The 16,582-nt window shown below is 53.7% G+C and overlaps 1 protein-coding gene across 6 annotated transcripts; it reads left to right on the forward strand.

The window, feature by feature from the left end:
• Positions 1-877: 877 nt before the first annotated feature.
• Positions 878-16,538, forward strand: BRPF1 (bromodomain and PHD finger containing 1). 6 transcript variants are annotated; one of them, XM_040246044.1, is made up of 14 exons: positions 878-1,235; positions 3,104-3,712; positions 7,257-8,216; positions 9,021-9,183; positions 9,691-9,822; positions 10,199-10,345; positions 11,108-11,417; positions 11,743-12,063; positions 12,387-12,671; positions 13,161-13,308; positions 14,106-14,242; positions 14,345-14,463; positions 14,807-14,961; positions 15,674-16,538. In XM_040246044.1, the coding sequence occupies exons 2-14, from the start codon at positions 3,114-3,116 to the stop codon at positions 15,855-15,857; spliced, it is 3,660 nt and encodes a 1,219-aa protein (XP_040101978.1). In that variant the 5' UTR covers positions 878-1,235; positions 3,104-3,113; the 3' UTR covers positions 15,858-16,538. The 6 variants fall into 6 exon arrangements, with proteins under 6 accessions (XP_040101978.1, XP_040101979.1, XP_040101976.1 ...); XM_040246045.1 differs by having other exon boundaries at positions 10,199-10,327; positions 15,674-16,417; XM_040246042.1 differs by having other exon boundaries at positions 14,106-14,463.
• The last annotated feature ends 44 nt before the right edge of the window (positions 16,539-16,582 follow it).

A 16,582-nucleotide genomic window follows, 5' to 3' on the forward strand; every position in this document is an offset into this window, starting at 1 on the left:
GTCCTGCATCTGAATCTTATTTACTTACGCAGGCCGTTTTACACCCAACCAGCACTTTGCACCGCCCCCAATCAGGCCGCTACTTTCAGATCCACATCTTTCCTCCAGCCCTGCCCTTTTACCTTTTCCAAGCCCCGCCTTTTCCCTTCAGCCTCGCCTGTCTTTTCCCAGCTCTATCCTCTCCCCAGCCCAGCTCCAAGTTCCAGGCCCATCCAAAGCCCCGCCCTTTCTTTTCTGAGGTCCCCTCTTCTGTTTAGTCCCACCCCTCACCCCCGGTTCAGTCCCTATTCTCCTTACTGGGGCCTGCTTTACAGATGGCCCCGCCCACTCCCCGCAAACCCCGCCCCGTAGATTGGTTTATTCTCTTCCAGCCCCGCCCCGCCCCTACCCATAACTCCCGGTGCCCCTTAGGCTGCAGTCCGCGTCCCTCTTGCTCCTGGCCCTGCCCCCAGCCCCGCCCCGAGGCTCCGGCCCCGCCTCGCCGCCTTCCTCGGAGACCAAGGCCAGGTCCCTACCGCAGCCGCGGCGCCAGCAGGAGGGAGGGAGGCGGGGGGAGAGACAGAGGGGGAAGGGAGAAGGGCGGGCTCCTTACGCCCAGTCCCGCGCTCACCGTCCGTGCCGGCAGATTCGCTACAAACGGCCCGACCACTCCGGATCCCGAGTATCGCAACTTCTGTCTCCAGAAACTCAACTCTAAGATGGAGGCGCTAGAAAAGCCCTGTAAGGTGTCCAGGGGCCCTTCCGAATCCCAGAGAATGGCCTCTCGAACCTCAGCGGGCGGGCGGGGATCTGTGGCGAAAGTGCAGCTCGGCAGCGCCGCGGCGCCGAGTTTACCCTGCGCAGACGCCGTCGCCGCTGCTGCTGCCGCCGCCGCTGCCACTGCCTTTGCCGCCACCGTCTCCGCCGCCGCCGTCCCCGCGCTGCCTCCGGGAGCCTCCATTGTTCCGGCGGCACCGGGTCCCGAGACCCGGCAACCTAGGGGCCTTCGAAAGGGGCGGCGGCCGCGGGAATTGAGACGCTCGGGCGCCGGCGGGACTGGGAGCGGCAGGGGTCAGCGCGGGAATCCCAGGGAGCCGGGCCAGAGCGTGGGGCGGCAGGGGGTCGGGGTGGCGTGGTCTGCAGTCTCCGGAATTGGGGCTCTCCCTCCCCGCCCCGTCTTTCCCCGCCGGCCTCCCTAAGTGGGGTCGGAGCCCCGGCGGGCGTCCCCGGCGATGAGCCCGGACTCGAGGTGGCCGGTGAGTACGGGCCAGGGACCAGGGCGGGAATGGCAAGCCGGGAAGGGGTAGGCTAGTTTCGTGGGGCACGCACTGAAACTGCCCGGCCCGAGGGTCGGGCCACTCCAGCTAGAAGAACTGACAGTGCATTCGCCCCCAGCCCGCATCCCTGGGCAACAGTGTATCCTTTCGGGGCTGCCTGGATCATTGGCAGGAGGAGAGCCTAGTTCAACTTGTACACTTTGATCAAGGGGAAACGTCGCCGCATCCGGGAGAGGGCTGCGGGCACCGCCTGGGCCTGGCCTGATCCCTCTGGCCTCCGCCCCCTACTTCCTCCAGTCCCCTGAGAGCCTTGGGCAGATGCGGTCGTCATACCCCAGGGCCTGGGGCCCTCCCCACGGACTTTCGGGTCTAAGTTTCCGTGTCTCTTCTCTGTGCATCTGCTGCTGAGTCCCAGCGGAACGTTTGCCGGGGGCTCTGTGCTGCTTAGGGAGCTAGGGCAGCAGAATTGCAGCCTTCACCAGGGACTCATTGAAACAGTAGAGTTTGTTTGTGCTTCTGATTGGTTTGTTTAAAGATAGCCACAGGTAGGAAGTAAGGGCAGTTTAAGTAGTTTTAATGAAATGGCAATCAGGGGCTTGGACAGAGTGGCTGGAGCTGTTCACTGGCTGGGTTAAGTCACAGGAGAAGAACTCTTGTTAGTCAGGGAGCTCAGGGTGGCTTTGCTTGGAATGGTGCCCAGCCCATGGTTAAATTGTTGAATTCAGCTAGGCCTGGAGAAATTGGGGCACTCTCTGACCAAGCTGGGCTTCCTGGGGGCTGGTGCCATCTGCTGTCTCCACTCACCCAAGAACACTGGAGAGAAGGAAGGGAGGGCTCTAAGGACCAGCATGGAGCTGAGTGTGCTGGACTGCCATGTTCCTGTTTGTACTCTTAAGGCCTGGTGTCATCCCCAGAGCTAAAGCAGAGGCTTACCCCAGAGGCCTCAGAAAGTCACCGATTCTTTCCGTCATCCATTTATTTCTGCTGGAGTCCAGGACCAAATCATTTTGGCCACCGATTCAAACTTGTGCATGGGCTGACACTAGCCTTCATCCATCTCAGTCCCTAATCTGGTGATCCCTTCATTTAGCTATTCATTCAACAAATTATTTATTCATTTGCCAAAACAATATTGCATGCCAGGTTCTGGGGCTATGGAAGTGGGTAGGCTCTGGTGTCTGCACTGTACAGCTCCCAGTCTAGTGGAAGGAGAGAGAGAACTTTCAGTGTGGTGAGTGCCGTGGTGGAGGTGAGGATGAAATGCTGTGGAAACACAGCTCTCTGTGAGATAGACGAAGAAATCATAACAGAAGTGACATTTGAGCCATGTTTTGAAGAATGAGTAGGAGCTCACTAATCAGGGAGGGTAGAAGGCATTCTAAATAGAGATCATTTTGCGGGAATGAGAGCTGGTAACATTCAGAGAATGGCAAGTTGCCCTGGTTAGACAGAAATACAGCTATAACTGGTGAAAAGAAGGATCTAGAAAGGAAGACTAAGGCCACAGAATGAAGGGAACACCCTGACTGTCATCATAAGGAATGTGGATATTATCCTGAAATCAGTGGGGGACATCAGGAGGCTTCTAATCAAAACACTGATATGATTAATGCTACTTGGTAGAAAGATCATTATGGATACATTTATGTGAGAAAAAGCTAGAACTGAGACATAGGGCAGGATGATCAGACAAGAGGTAATAATGCCAAGACCATGGCTATGGTGTGGACGAGATGGCATTTGGATCTGCTGTAGAGGTTGGCTGGCCAGGACCCTTGGGGAAAGGGAGGGCTGGAGAGAGCGGAGTGGGTGGCCCGGGCCTACGCTAACTGATCTGTACATTCTAGATGTGACAGCATGGGGGTGGACTTTGACGTGAAGACTTTCTGCCACAACTTGCGGGCAACTAAGCCACCCTATGAGTGCCCCGTGGAGACCTGCCGCAAGGTCTACAAGAGTTACAGTGGTATTGAGTACCATCTGTACCACTATGACCATGACAACCCACCGCCCCCACAGCAGACTCCACTCCGAAAGCACAAGAAGAAGGGGCGCCAGTCACGCCCAGCCAACAAGCAGTCACCCAGCCCCTCCGAGGTATCCCAGTCACCCAGCCGTGAGGTGATGAGTTACGCACAGGCCCAGCGCATGGTGGAAGTGGATTTGCACGGCCGCGTGCACCGCATCAGCATCTTTGACAACCTGGATGTGGTGTCTGAGGATGAGGAGGCCCCCGAGGAGGCGCCTGAGAACGGCAGCAATAAGGAGAACACTGAGACACCGGCCGCTACTCCCAAGTCAGGCAAGCATAAGAACAAGGAGAAACGCAAGGACTCCAACCATCACCACCACCACAATGCTTCTGCGAGCACCACTCCCAAGCTGCCAGAGGTGGTCTACCGGGAGTTGGAGCAGGATACCCCTGATGCCCCGCCCCGGCCAACTTCCTATTACCGGTAAGGCCACCTCCGCCTCCCAACTCTGGAAAACTGGTCAAGCAGGGCTTAGGAGCCAAAGACAGGTGACAAGCAACAGATAGGAAATGGCAGAGGTAAAGCATAGCAGCAACACACTGGCCCTGCCAAGGCAGACATGCCCCAGCTAGCGGTGATGGCAGTTCCTATACACTGCCACATGCTGGACCCTGCCCTGGGCGCTTTATAGCCATTCCCTTGTCTTATTCTCACAACTCGCTCAGGTAGGTTTTGTTCACGGGTGAGGAAACCACAGTCCAGAAGAAGGACCAGACTTATGAGTAGTTACATGCCAGTAGATAGCTGAACTGGGATTCAAACCCATATTCCTCTGACTCCAAAGTGGCACTATTTCTACAGTATCAAAGGGTCCCATCTGTTGTTCTTGACCCTTTCTACTCCATCACTGTGACCTTGGGAAAGGCATCTCTTTGGCTTTTGGTGTTCCAGTGACCCCATCTGCAGTGCAGATATACTTTTCCTCTGCTAGCCTTAATGTGGAAGACTAGGGACACTGACTTCATAGAGTCCTAAAAGCTGTTTGTAAATCTGCATAAGTAATTTCCCCATTACTTGTCCAGTTATTGTCACCCATCCTTTAGCATGCAGAAGCAGTGTTTTCATCACCTATATTTCACACTCCTCTAAGAACCCTTTTATTTCATTTAACTGTTTCTTGGTATCCCACTTCCTTCCAAAAATTTGTCACAGTGGCTCCTAATAAAAATCACAGTCAAAAGGCTAAATTTCCTTCAACGTGAGGTAAAAAAAATGGAGTGGGGGAAGTATGGTGGTGAAACTACATTCAGACACCCTAGCTAAAGGATAGAACAAACACCAAGTGTGAGACTTCTTTCTGAGAGTCTTGGCATCCAAGTCAAAGAGGGCACTTGGGTGACGCAGTTAAGGAGCTGTCTTTGGTATCAGCTAATCAGAAGGCCTGATCTCTGACAAGGACTTCTTAGAAAGGTTTTAATGTGAAAAGTAGTTTTTACCAAATGTGGTATCAGCTAATCAGAAGGCCTGATCTCTGACAAGGACTTCTTAGAAAGGTTTTTATGTGAAAGGTAGTTTTTACCAAATGTAGGTACTAAATCTCAGTTCTTTACAAGCAGATTTTGGGGAACTCAAGTGATTTTCTTTCCTTTCACCCCTGTCCACATGCCAGCCTGTCTTTTCCTCCTCTCTTCCATCCTTCCATCTGTCCAGCCCAGCTCCATGTCCTTCTGGCTTTTCACTGTCTCTCTTATCTGTTAGTGCTCACTGCCATGCCCACCTCCCAACACACAGACCCCTCTCCGGGGCTGCCCTCTCCCCTCATGATGCTTCAGCACTCTCTGCTCCCTTAGACAGCACAGCTTAGCTCCTGCTCATTTTCTTCATCCTTCCACTCAGAGTCACTCTTTCCTCCTGTGGATCAGATCTGTTCTCCAGGCAGCAGCTCTCAGCTGGTCCCCTACAATCAGTTGGGAGGTGTGTTGCATGTAATTTGTTACTACTCTTAGCAGAACTGCCTGTTTTGGAAATGATTTACTTTTTATGTAAATGTGACAAGATTCGAGGTCATCTCTCTAACAACTCCACTGGCTCTTGCTCCCATCTGATAAACTTTCTCGAGGGGGAGAGGGAGGGTGGAGTGTCAGCTGGCGCGTCAGGAATCGCACATGACACGCAGCCTACCTTATCTGCGCCACAGCCTGTAATCTGAGTACTGTGGGCGTGTGCTGTGCACCATCACGTAATGTTACGCGTGTCATGGCAGAGAAGAGGTTGAGAGCTGGTGCCAAGGCCTGGAATGGGCCAGGTGGTTCACACTAGCCCTGAGCCACACCCTTTTTCAAGGATGAAGATGTTGCAGTCACCTTGGGGACGAGGTGAAGGGCTAAGCAAGAAGCTGCTTCTGACAGACACAGCACTTTAGTCTATCCTCCCTTCCACTCTCAAAATGTCCTTCAGGTGAACAACACTGACTGCCTCTTTCTGTGTGGTTAATCAGATATGGTCCTTGCCTCTAGCCACGTAGTGCAGGGGTTAAGATACAAAAACAGTTATAATGCAAGACAGGGTCGGGCAGAGCTATACCAAAGCTAATAATCAAGCTAACATTTATTGAGTACTTGCTCCAGGTACGTTTCTGAGCACTTTACCTATATTAACTCATCTAATGTTCCCAACAGCTGTGTGAAAGAGGTTCAAGTTAGTATCACCACTTTACAGATGTGGAAACCAAGGCCCTGAAAGGTTAGCTCACTTGCCTGCTGTCACCCAGAGCACAGCTCTGGAGCCTGTGCTTGCCTGGCCTGCTGTTCCTCGCAGAGTCGCATTTTCCTTATGGAGAGCAGAGTGGCGGCCTGGGAACTAACATTTATCTAGGGCCTGCTATGTACCACTTGATTTAGCCCATTCATTTTTAATTAATTGCATTTAATCCTGATGTCTTAGGAAATGAAGGGTATTATCCTCATTCTCTCATCAATAAAAGTGAGATTTACAAAAGAGCAGGGATGTCCTGGATGTCCCACAGTAACAGAGCCAGGACCTAACTGGCTGTTAGGTGTGTGTCCAGGTGTGTTAGAGGCCAAAGCTGTGTTCTTTGCCGTCGTTGCTCCCTGTAGCTTTACATAGCAGAGTCAGGCCACCTGGAGTGCGCACGGCAGGGGAGTGGGGAGCCTGCTCTGTACCCCAGGCGCCTGAAGCTGCCCCTGGCTGCAATCCCGTGGGCCCAGTGAGTGCTGTGGAGTGGAGTTTGAATCCTAGGTCTGCCACTTCCTGGTTGTGTGAACCACCTGTGTGGGGCACTTAACTTCCCAAAGCTTCCGGTTTCCTCCTCTATAAAGTGAGGGCAAGAAGAACATTGACCCAAGGACTGTGGGGAAGATAACTGTGATGACTTAGCACAATGCCCGGTCATAGTAAATGCTCAGTAAATATTAGCTATCCTGACTGTTACCTCCCAAGGCTTTCCAGAGAGCAAAGAGTACCTAGATTCTGAGGGAGCCCTGAGCTGCTGCTGCACCAGCTGAGAGAAGACCTACAGCAGCTCCATTCAGGATACAGCCAGCTGGTACTCAAACAAATGTAAATTGGCAAGTGAAAACCGAGGACCTTCCTGCCCCTGACTCTTTGTGCCATCACCCAGACCACTGCAATCAGGGGTCCTAGCCGCCCCATCCTTCTCCCTTCAGGATCTTGCTGAGCCTCTGCATCTCAAAGGAGGCAGTGTGGCAGCTAGGACGTGAGCTTTGAGCTCGGCATGCCTGGGTTCACATCCCAGCTCTTCCACTTTCTCACAAGAGAGCTGGGCCAGGTGAATTCACTGCCCCAAACGTTAGGTTTCCTTTTTGGCACAACAAGAATGATGACAGGCCTTATGGTGCCTGGAGTAAAAAGGTGAGGCTAGAATGAGACAATATATACATCAAGGCACGGGCCTGGAACAGGGTGAGTGCTCCACAGATGTAACCCACGTTCTTTAAGGGAGGGAAATCTCAACCTTCTGATGCCGAGCTGCCTGTGTGCACTGCAGGTATATTGAGAAGTCGGCGGAGGAGCTGGATGAGGAGGTTGAGTATGACATGGATGAGGAGGACTACATCTGGCTAGATATCATGAACGAGCGGCGGAAGACGGAGGGTGTGAGTCCCATTCCGCAGGAGATCTTTGAGTACTTAATGGACCGGCTGGAGAAGGAGTCGTACTTTGAGAGCCACAATAAAGGCGACCCCAATGCGCTCGTAGACGAGGATGCTGTGTGCTGTATCTGCAATGACGGCGAGTGCCAGAACAGCAACGTCATCCTTTTCTGTGACATGTGCAACCTGGCCGTGCACCAGGAGTGCTACGGTGTCCCCTACATCCCTGAGGGCCAGTGGCTGTGCCGCCGCTGCCTGCAGTCACCCTCCCGCGCTGTGGACTGTGCCCTGTGCCCCAACAAGGGTGGTGCCTTCAAGCAGACAGACGATGGGCGCTGGGCCCATGTGGTGTGTGCTCTTTGGATCCCTGAGGTCTGCTTTGCCAACACAGTCTTCCTGGAGCCCATTGACAGCATTGAGCACATCCCGCCCGCACGCTGGAAGCTGACCTGCTACATTTGCAAACAGCGAGGCTCAGGGGCCTGCATCCAGTGCCATAAGGCCAACTGCTATACAGCCTTCCACGTGACGTGTGCCCAACAGGCTGGCCTTTACATGAAGATGGAGCCTGTGCGGGAGACAGGTGCCAATGGCACCTCCTTCAGTGTCCGCAAGACCGCCTACTGCGACATCCACACACCCCCAGGTTCAGCGCGTCGCCTGCCTGCCCTGTCCCACAGTGAAGGGGAGGAGGAGGAGGAGGAGGAAGAAGATGAGGGTAAGAGTTGGAGCTCAGAGAAGGTCAAGAAGGCCAAGGCCAAGTCCCGGATCAAGATGAAGAAGGCGCGGAAGATCCTGGCAGAGAAACGGGCAGCGGCCCCTGTGGTGTCTGTGCCTTGCATTCCACCACACAGGTACGGGGGAGCAGATGGGCGGGCCAGGCAGGGAAGAAGCCCTGTTGGAGACCGGCAGTCCCCTGAGTGGAGGGAGAGGCTTGGGCTTTCTTCCTGTCAGGAGCTCCCTAGAGGTGGTTGTTGTTTTTAGTATCTAAAGAGATTAGCTCTAGCAGGTCACCTGACTTTTACGTTAGGAACCAGAGACTTCAGATCTTTTCTGGCCAACTTGGCAGGTGTATTTGAAACTGCCCTCCATATTGCTGGGGTGGTGTAAGTTAGGAAGTAAGACGATGGAGTAGCCACCAGCCACAGTGGAAGAAATAGTCTGACTCTGAAGGGAGAACAGAATGGAAAAGAGGGAAGGGAATGCTCAAGGAATTGTGTTATGGCCACAGATGAGGGCTGTGAGCATCAGTTACTTTTTACTCTCTCTTGTGCTACCTAGACAATTTCCTGTAGTTGACTGCTGTGTTGTAGTACTTCACCTTAAAACCTTCCCAGGCTCAGCCCGAGTTGGGTGTCCCAGGATCAGTTAGTACTCAGGGCTGCAGTGACAATAAGCAGTCCTAGGGGCCAGGCTCGCTCAGCCCCCGGTGAACAGGGTTAGTACTGGGAGCTTGGCTTCCTGTCTCCTGAGGTGCCCTTGACAGCCAGCTGTGTTTGTTCTTCTTTGCCCTAGCCCACTGTCACAGGCCTTCTTGAAAATAGATTTATTTCCTATTCAGCCCCACTCAGAAACCCTCATGGGCCAAAGACCCCTGTTCTCTGTGAGAAAATCAAAGCCCAAGAGGTTTTTCTTCTCTTTGCTCTCCTGTTTCCCAGGCTCAGTAAAATCACTAACCGCCTGACTATCCAAAGGAAGAGCCAATTCATGCAGAGGCTGCACAGCTATTGGACGCTGAAGAGGCAGTCGCGGAATGGAGTCCCGCTGCTGCGTCGCCTACAGACCCACCTACAATCTCAGAGGAACTGTGACCAAGTCGGGGTACTATGTCAGATTCCCTGTGGGCTCTGGGAACTAATGCCAGGGGGACGAGGGCAGAGACTTATCATTGGTTTGTGGGATCTCAGTTCCCCAACCAGGGATCTAACCCGTGCTCCCTGCATTGGAAGCACAGAGTCTTAACCCCTGGACCACCAGGGAGGTCCTGAGAACAGAGATTTGTAACTGCAGTTTCCGATGCCTGAGGGCTTGGGCTGTTTGTTCCTTTAAACTAGACCTCAAATCAGGCTAAGGATGAAATCCTTACACATTCTCCTTCATGCATTATTCCCTGTGTTCATCCTTTCATTCACAACAAGCATATACTGAGTACAGCTCCACTGGGCTCAACAGCCACAGTGGGTTGCAGAGCTTCCACTTTAGCTGGTAAGCCTACCAAGAGATCACTGTGCTCCCAGCTTTGGTTTTCCTGCCCTTGACCCAAGTTTCCTGGGCTCTTGTTGCCTCTGGCTCTCTCATCATCTCCTGATCCCCCTTTTGCCTCTTCAGAGAGATTCTGAGGATAAGAACTGGGCCCTCAAAGAACAGCTTAAGTCCTGGCAGCGGCTTCGGCATGACCTGGAGCGAGCACGGCTGCTGGTGGAGCTGATTCGCAAGCGGGAGAAACTCAAAAGGGAGACGGTGAGTGCTCCTGGACCAGCTCTTTTTTACAGTGGAGAAAACAGACCCAGGAAAACAGAAAACACGGAAAAGTATGTGTCCCCTGGCCGGGAAGCAACAGAGCTAATGTGAGAGTAAGGTAACCTGGAGCTCAGTTTGCTCTCAGGCTCCTCAGAAGCAGAATGTCACAGGAGAGTTTTATGAATGGACTCCTAAATGATGTGATACAGGTAGCTGGTGCTGGATGTTCAAGGAAGGGGAAGTCCACGGCAGGGAAGTGTACCCAGTGTGGGGTAGGAAGGAAGGCGAGTTCCCACACCAGCTACAGCTACCTCCCCAGACCTCTCCGCCAAGGGACCAGCCTAGGCCTGGCTGATGGCGCTTTTATGTGTGTCAGATCAAGGTCCAGCAGATCGCCATGGAGATGCAGCTGACCCCCTTCCTCATCCTCCTTCGAAAAACCTTGGAGCAGCTCCAAGAGAAGGACACGGGCAACATCTTCAGCGAGCCGGTCCCTCTGTCTGAGGTAACCGAATTGGACGAAGTAAGAATCCCTTCCCCTCACTCCACCTTCTTTCTGTTCCTCTCCCAGATGGACCCTTGCCGCAGGTCTGGGCCAGGGGCTAGGAGGGGACCATGAAGAGAGGGGTTGGTGGCTCTGGGGCTCCGGGATGAACCGGAACCACAGGCATCACCTGGACTCTGTCTTGTCCCTGTCGTACCTCAAGGGCCCAGAATGGGAGGCAGTCTGCACTCCTTCCCCAGAGGCAGGGACTGAGTCTGCCAAGTGAATAAGCCCAGGGCAGGAAGACACTTTCCGGGTGCTGAACCCTAAAACGGAGAATTTAGAAGGCTCAGCACCTAAAGAACCATCTCTGAAGCCCTAGGTCCTGACTGGCAGACTCTTCTCTCTAAAAGGTATAAAATGAGAGACCTGAGGCAGCAGCCTCCTTACATGGCTTACTGATAAGTAAAAAGAGCTATAGCAATGCAGGGTGGTGTTACTTCCAGAGGCTCCCCCTAGCCATTTTCTTATTAAAACCTCATATGGCTCTAGGATTCGGCTGTTTTCCAAGCAAGGAAAAGATGGCCCAGAGAGGCTAAGAGGCTTGCCAAGGTCACACAGCTTGTGACTACTAAAGTCCAGACTAAAATCCAGCTTTCTTTTCCCCTGTGCTGTATGCCTGCCTCTGACTATAGTAGGAGGAGGTTGCTGGATGCATTTCAAGGGAGGTTGTTAGGAACAGGGGTTCAGGGGGAATGAGGAACATACCTCCACTTAGCTATACCTCCCGTGTTCTCCCAGGTACCTGACTACCTCGACCACATCAAAAAGCCTATGGACTTTTTCACCATGAAGCAGAACTTGGAGGCTTACCGCTACCTGAACTTTGATGATTTTGAGGAGGACTTCAACCTCATCGTCAGCAACTGCCTCAAGTATAATGCCAAGGATACCATCTTCTACCGGGCAGCAGTGCGGCTCCGTGAGCAGGGTGGCGCGGTGCTCCGCCAGGCCCGGCGCCAGGCAGAAAAAATGGGCATTGACTTTGAGACGGGCATGCATATCCCCCACAGCCTGACTGGAGACGAAGCCCCACACCACACCGAAGATGGTGGGTGATAAGTCACACATACACATAGAGGCCAATGCCAGGGATGAACAGCTTTCCAAAAGTCCCCTCCTGGGAGCAGGCAGTGTAGGCAGGAAACAGCTAGTCTGAGCAGTGGCACACTAGCCCCAGGAATGCTCTCGAACCCAGACTTGGTGAATGGAGAGCAATCCCCGCCTTTCTGCATCTTGGTGCTACTGTTTTACAGCCGCTCCCAGTGAGAAGCGGAGGGGAGAAGAGTGACTTTCTGGTTGCCTGCCCAGGTTCACGGGGCCCAGAGGGCTGCCCTGAGACTGACCTCTCATCCCCTGTTCCCACCCCCCTGCAGCAGAGGAAGAGCGGCTGGTCCTGCTAGAGAACCAGAAGCACCTGCCAGTGGAAGAGCAGCTAAAGTTGCTGCTTGAACGGCTGGATGAGGTGAACTCCAGCAAGCAGAGCGTGGGCCGCTCTCGGCGTGCCAAGATGATCAAGAAAGAGATGACGGCACTGCGGAGGAAGCTTGCCCACCAGCGGGAGACTGGACGGGATGGGCCTGAACGACACGGCCCCTCCAGCCGGGGCAGCCTGACACCCCACCCAGCGGCCTGTGACAAGGACGGGCAGACAGACAGTGCCGCCGAGGAGAGCAGCAGCCAGGAGACAAGCAAAGGTCTGAACCCCATGGCATGATGGACCCCAAGGCCAGCCAGACTTGGACTCTGCAGCACACACTCAGCCCCTGCCAGCCCCCCAGGCAGAGGTCCCTCCTACTCAGCTAGCTGCACTTTCTCCCTCCTTCCCCTTTCAGGGGCCTCTTAGCTGCCTCTCTCTGGCTATTTGTGTGAGAGACAGTGTTCCCGACTCCCTGCCCGCCAAACGATCTCCCCTACTCTAGCTGAAGTTATGTCCTATATCCCCAGGGCCTACCGTAGACAGACGCCCTTCCCACTTCAGGCCCCTCACCGACTCTCCTTCTCTCTTTCTCTGCTCCAGGCCTGGGTCCCAACATGTCCTCAACCCCCGCACTTGAGGTGGGCAGGAGAACCTCAGTTCTGTTCTCCAAAAAGAACCCGAAGACAGCTGGACCGCCCAAGAGGCCGGGCCGGCCCCCCAAAAACCGGGAGAGCCAGATGACCCCCAGCCACGGAGGCAGTCCTGTGGGGCCCCCCCAGCTCCCCATCATGGGCTCCCTACGTCAGCGCAAGCGGGGTAGGAGCCCTCGGCCCAGTTCGAGTTCAGACAGCGACAGTGATAAATCCACAGAAGACCCCCCAATGGGTGAGCCTCACCATCACCCAGCCCCTCCAATAGAGTGAGCGAAGCTGCCATCCTTCCCAGTATAACTCCCACCTAGCCCTTCATTTGCCCATAATATATCAGAGCTAGAAGGGCCCTTAGGAAGCCTGTCATTCAACCCCCTCACGTTATAGATGGGGAAACTGAAGCCCAGAGCCACTAACCCAGCCAGATTCCCGTCCAGGGTGCCCTCCATTTTATCACTTCACCTTTCCTCTTCTCATTCTCCTTGGGGAATCTCCTTTAAGCCACTGTGTCCTAAGGCTAGTAACTGCCAAGGGAAGTGCAAGGGGTGGGGCAGGGCTGTGGCCAGCTGTGGTGGACACTGCCCAGAGCTGGCTCTGCTGGCCGAGGTTGGAGGAATTTTCCAGCACAGAATGGAAAGCCAAGCTCTGAGTCCCCCCCCAGTAGATCTCTGATCTGCGTCTTACTGACTGATTCCTTCCCTCCCGTCCCCCACCCACAACCAAGACTTACCAGCCAATGGCTTCAGCGGTGGAAACCAGCCAGTAAAGAAGAGTTTCTTGGTGTATCGTAACGACTGCAGCCTTCCTCGGAGCAGCTCAGACTCGGAATCCAGCAGCAGTAGCAGCAGCAGTGCTGCCTCCGACCGGACCAGGTACGAGCCCTCTTGGTTTAAACCTGCCTCCAGGATGGCCTTCCAAATTTCCCTGTGGGGAGTGTGGTGGCAGCCATCTCCACCTAGATTAAGATGGCTCAGACCAAAGGTTCTCTGCAAAATAAATAGAACAGATGAGACTGTCACCATAATGAAATAGAGGGGACCATCCTTGGTTAAATTCATGCTTTAGAACAGAGGCCTCCCTGGTAGCTCAGATGGTAAAGAATCCACCTGCAATGTGAGAGACCCGGGTTCGATCCCTGGGTCAGAAAGATCCCCTGGATAAGGGAATGGCAACCCACTCCAGTATTCTTGCCTAGGAAATCCCACTGACAGAGAAGCCTGGCAGGCTACAGTCCATGGGGTTGCAAAGAATTGGACATGATTGAGCAACTAACACTTTCACTTTTCACTTAGAGTGCGTAAACTGATTCGTGGTAACCTGGATTTGACCTACAGACATATTTTGTTTGGCCAGCATGATATTTAAAACAAAACAAAACAAACCCAGAAGTGGCACATAAAATTTCCAGTTTCTGTATTCCCTTTAAAAATCAGACCTAGCATTTCTGGCCACTGTTGCCTTAAGATAGGGCATACACGCATCACTACTGCTGTATCCAGCCCACTTCAGTCAGATCACCCCCAAATCCCTGAGGGCACTTGAGTCTAAAATTATTCAATTAGCCTCTGCTTTCCAAAAGTCTTAGACCTTAGGGGCCAAGAGAAGATACCCACCATGCCATTCCCCACTCTCGCCCTCCTCTTGAGTTGAGCATCCCTTTTGTCCACAGCACAACACCTTCAAAACAAGGCCGGGGCAAGCCCTCCTTCTCTCGGGGCACATTCCCAGAGGACAGCAGTGAAGATACCTCAGGCACTGAGAATGAGGCCTACTCCGTGGGCACTGGCCGCGGCGTGGGCCACAGCAGTAAGTACGCCCATCCAAAGCCAGGGATGCTGGGGGCCTGGTGTCAGGGCCTTGCCAGACCCCTGGCTGCTGATCCGTCCCCTCTCTCCCATTCCTGTGAAGTTGTAAGGAAGAGTCTGGGCCGGGGAGCTGGCTGGCTGTCAGAGGATGAGGACTCCCCCCTGGACGCTCTGGACCTGGTGTGGGCCAAATGCCGCGGGTATCCATCGTACCCAGCTCTGGTAGGCTGCTTTTCTCTTCATACCCCTTGTCTTCCAGCCCCAAGACACACACTCAAAAGCAGCAGACCTCCTGCTTTCTGCTGACCTGCAGAGCACACGGTCTTTAGCAGACAGTCACTTAGAGGTCCCTCGTTAGTTTCTCCATCTGTCCCTTTCTCTTCCCTTTACCTCTTGGGCTCTGAAATAGTTCAGCATGGGAAGAAGCTGAGGGTCAGCACTGCAACCCTAGTTAGATGATTATGTTTTTCTGTCCCCACTTTAGAGGTAGTCTCCAAATTCTTGGATAGGGTAAGCCTGGGGGAAGGAGGAGACTGAACTAACCAAGGTCTTATTACACCCTTAGATCATTGATCCAAAGATGCCCCGGGAAGGTATGTTCCACCATGGGGTTCCCATCCCTGTGCCCCCATTGGAGGTGCTGAAACTTGGGGAACAGATGACCCAAGAAGCCCGAGAGCATCTCTACCTCGTCCTCTTCTTTGACAACAAGAGAACCTGGTAAGGAAGGAGGGGAGCAGTCGATGTGACTCAGAGCCACAGACGCAGCCCCGGCTCCTGGAGGCAGGCTGCCAGGAAACTCCAGCACTGCCGCCTGGGTGATCATAAATCAGTGGGGGAGGGACTTAGATCGCTGAGCAAAACAGTTGTGTTGACCAAGAGTCTGAGAGACTGAGTGGGTAGCAGCTGACAAACAGCTGTAGCTAGAAAACAGAGGACCATGAGTGACTGTGAAAAATGTAGGGGTGGCTCCGCACCCAGACTAAGGTGGCTTCTAGATTTAGTTTTCAAGATGTGGGGGATAAAGCAGACATAATCACTGGGTCTCTGAATCCCTGTTCTGTCACACTTACAAGTGTAGTCGATTGTTGTTGTTAATTGTCTGCGGAAGATATCTAATGTCAGTTAAGTCTGCTTGGAGCCCATGGGACAAGGTATCTATTTCAGGCTAGGCCAGGGCTTCTTTTTGCACTCATAAATGCCCTGGGGTTATCCCCGTGTGACTGTCAACTGGGCTGTTTTCATCACTAGCCTGTGAGCAGTTCCTGGAGGGCAGGGACTGCATCTCTGGGTTTCTGTAACTCCCACCAGAGCCTGGCTCAGAATGGGCACTTAGGAGTTTCTGAAGGAAGCAACAAGTGAGGGAGGCTGGTGCTTGTTGCCCTCCCAAGAGATAAGAGATGACTTACTTGATCCTTGTCTCATCCTACAGGCAGTGGCTGCCCAGGACTAAGCTGGTTCCTCTGGGCGTGAACCAGGACCTTGACAAGGAGAAGATGCTGGAGGGCCGGAAATCTAACATCCGCAAGTCAGTTCAGATAGCCTACCACAGGGCCCTGCAGCACCGCAGCAAGGTGCAGGGCGAGCAGAGCAGCGAGAGCAGCGACAGCGACTGATGCTGCCCCGCGCAGCCAGGCTTCAGCGCCCTGCTGCCTTGCTCCTCCCCATGGCTCACTGTCCTGGAGTGGCACCGGCCTCTGCACTGACTCATTCCTGGTCTTGGGGCCAGTCTCAGGGGAAGCTGGGTGGGGGAGGTCCCTCCCGCCCTGAGTGCAGCTGGACTGTACAGAACACTCCAAGGGCCCCTGGGGGCTCTGCGCAATGAGAGGGGAGGTCCCACAGGCCAGAAAGCTCCAGAGACCTCACGGCATTGTAGCGCAGGGTGGTGGGCCCAGGTTAGGACACTGTGTAAAACAGGCCATCCCACCACCTCTGCCTACTCGTGCCGGGAGAATCCCTAACTGCCTAGTGGCCTGAGGCCCCTGAGGTGGTGTGGTGAGCGGGCATCCGCCCAGCCTAGCAGTGGGACTGATGTCTGTCCAGCCCGGAAGAGGGGCACTAGGTGACCCCCTCCCCCGCTGTTGTAAATAATGTAATTAGCGGAGAATTTAAATTATTCTCATTTGTAACTGCGTTTCCGGGTCGCGCCAGAGTCATTTGGTACTAAAAAAAAAAAGACTGGGGCCTGTCCCCACTTCCCTTCTTCCCATAGATTCCCCCACCTTTCAAACTGGTTTGTATTTATTTCAAAGAAAGAAAATATATTGATTCTTAGAAAATAAATGGTCTGTTTGGAATTCTTGGTTCTTGCCTTCTGCCAGGGCTCTTATCCCTCAGGGAT

Source organism: Oryx dammah, unplaced genomic scaffold (assembly GCF_014754425.2).
Source record: "Oryx dammah isolate SB20612 unplaced genomic scaffold, SCBI_Odam_1.1 HiC_scaffold_9, whole genome shotgun sequence".
Taxonomy (NCBI): domain Eukaryota; kingdom Metazoa; phylum Chordata; class Mammalia; order Artiodactyla; family Bovidae; genus Oryx; species Oryx dammah.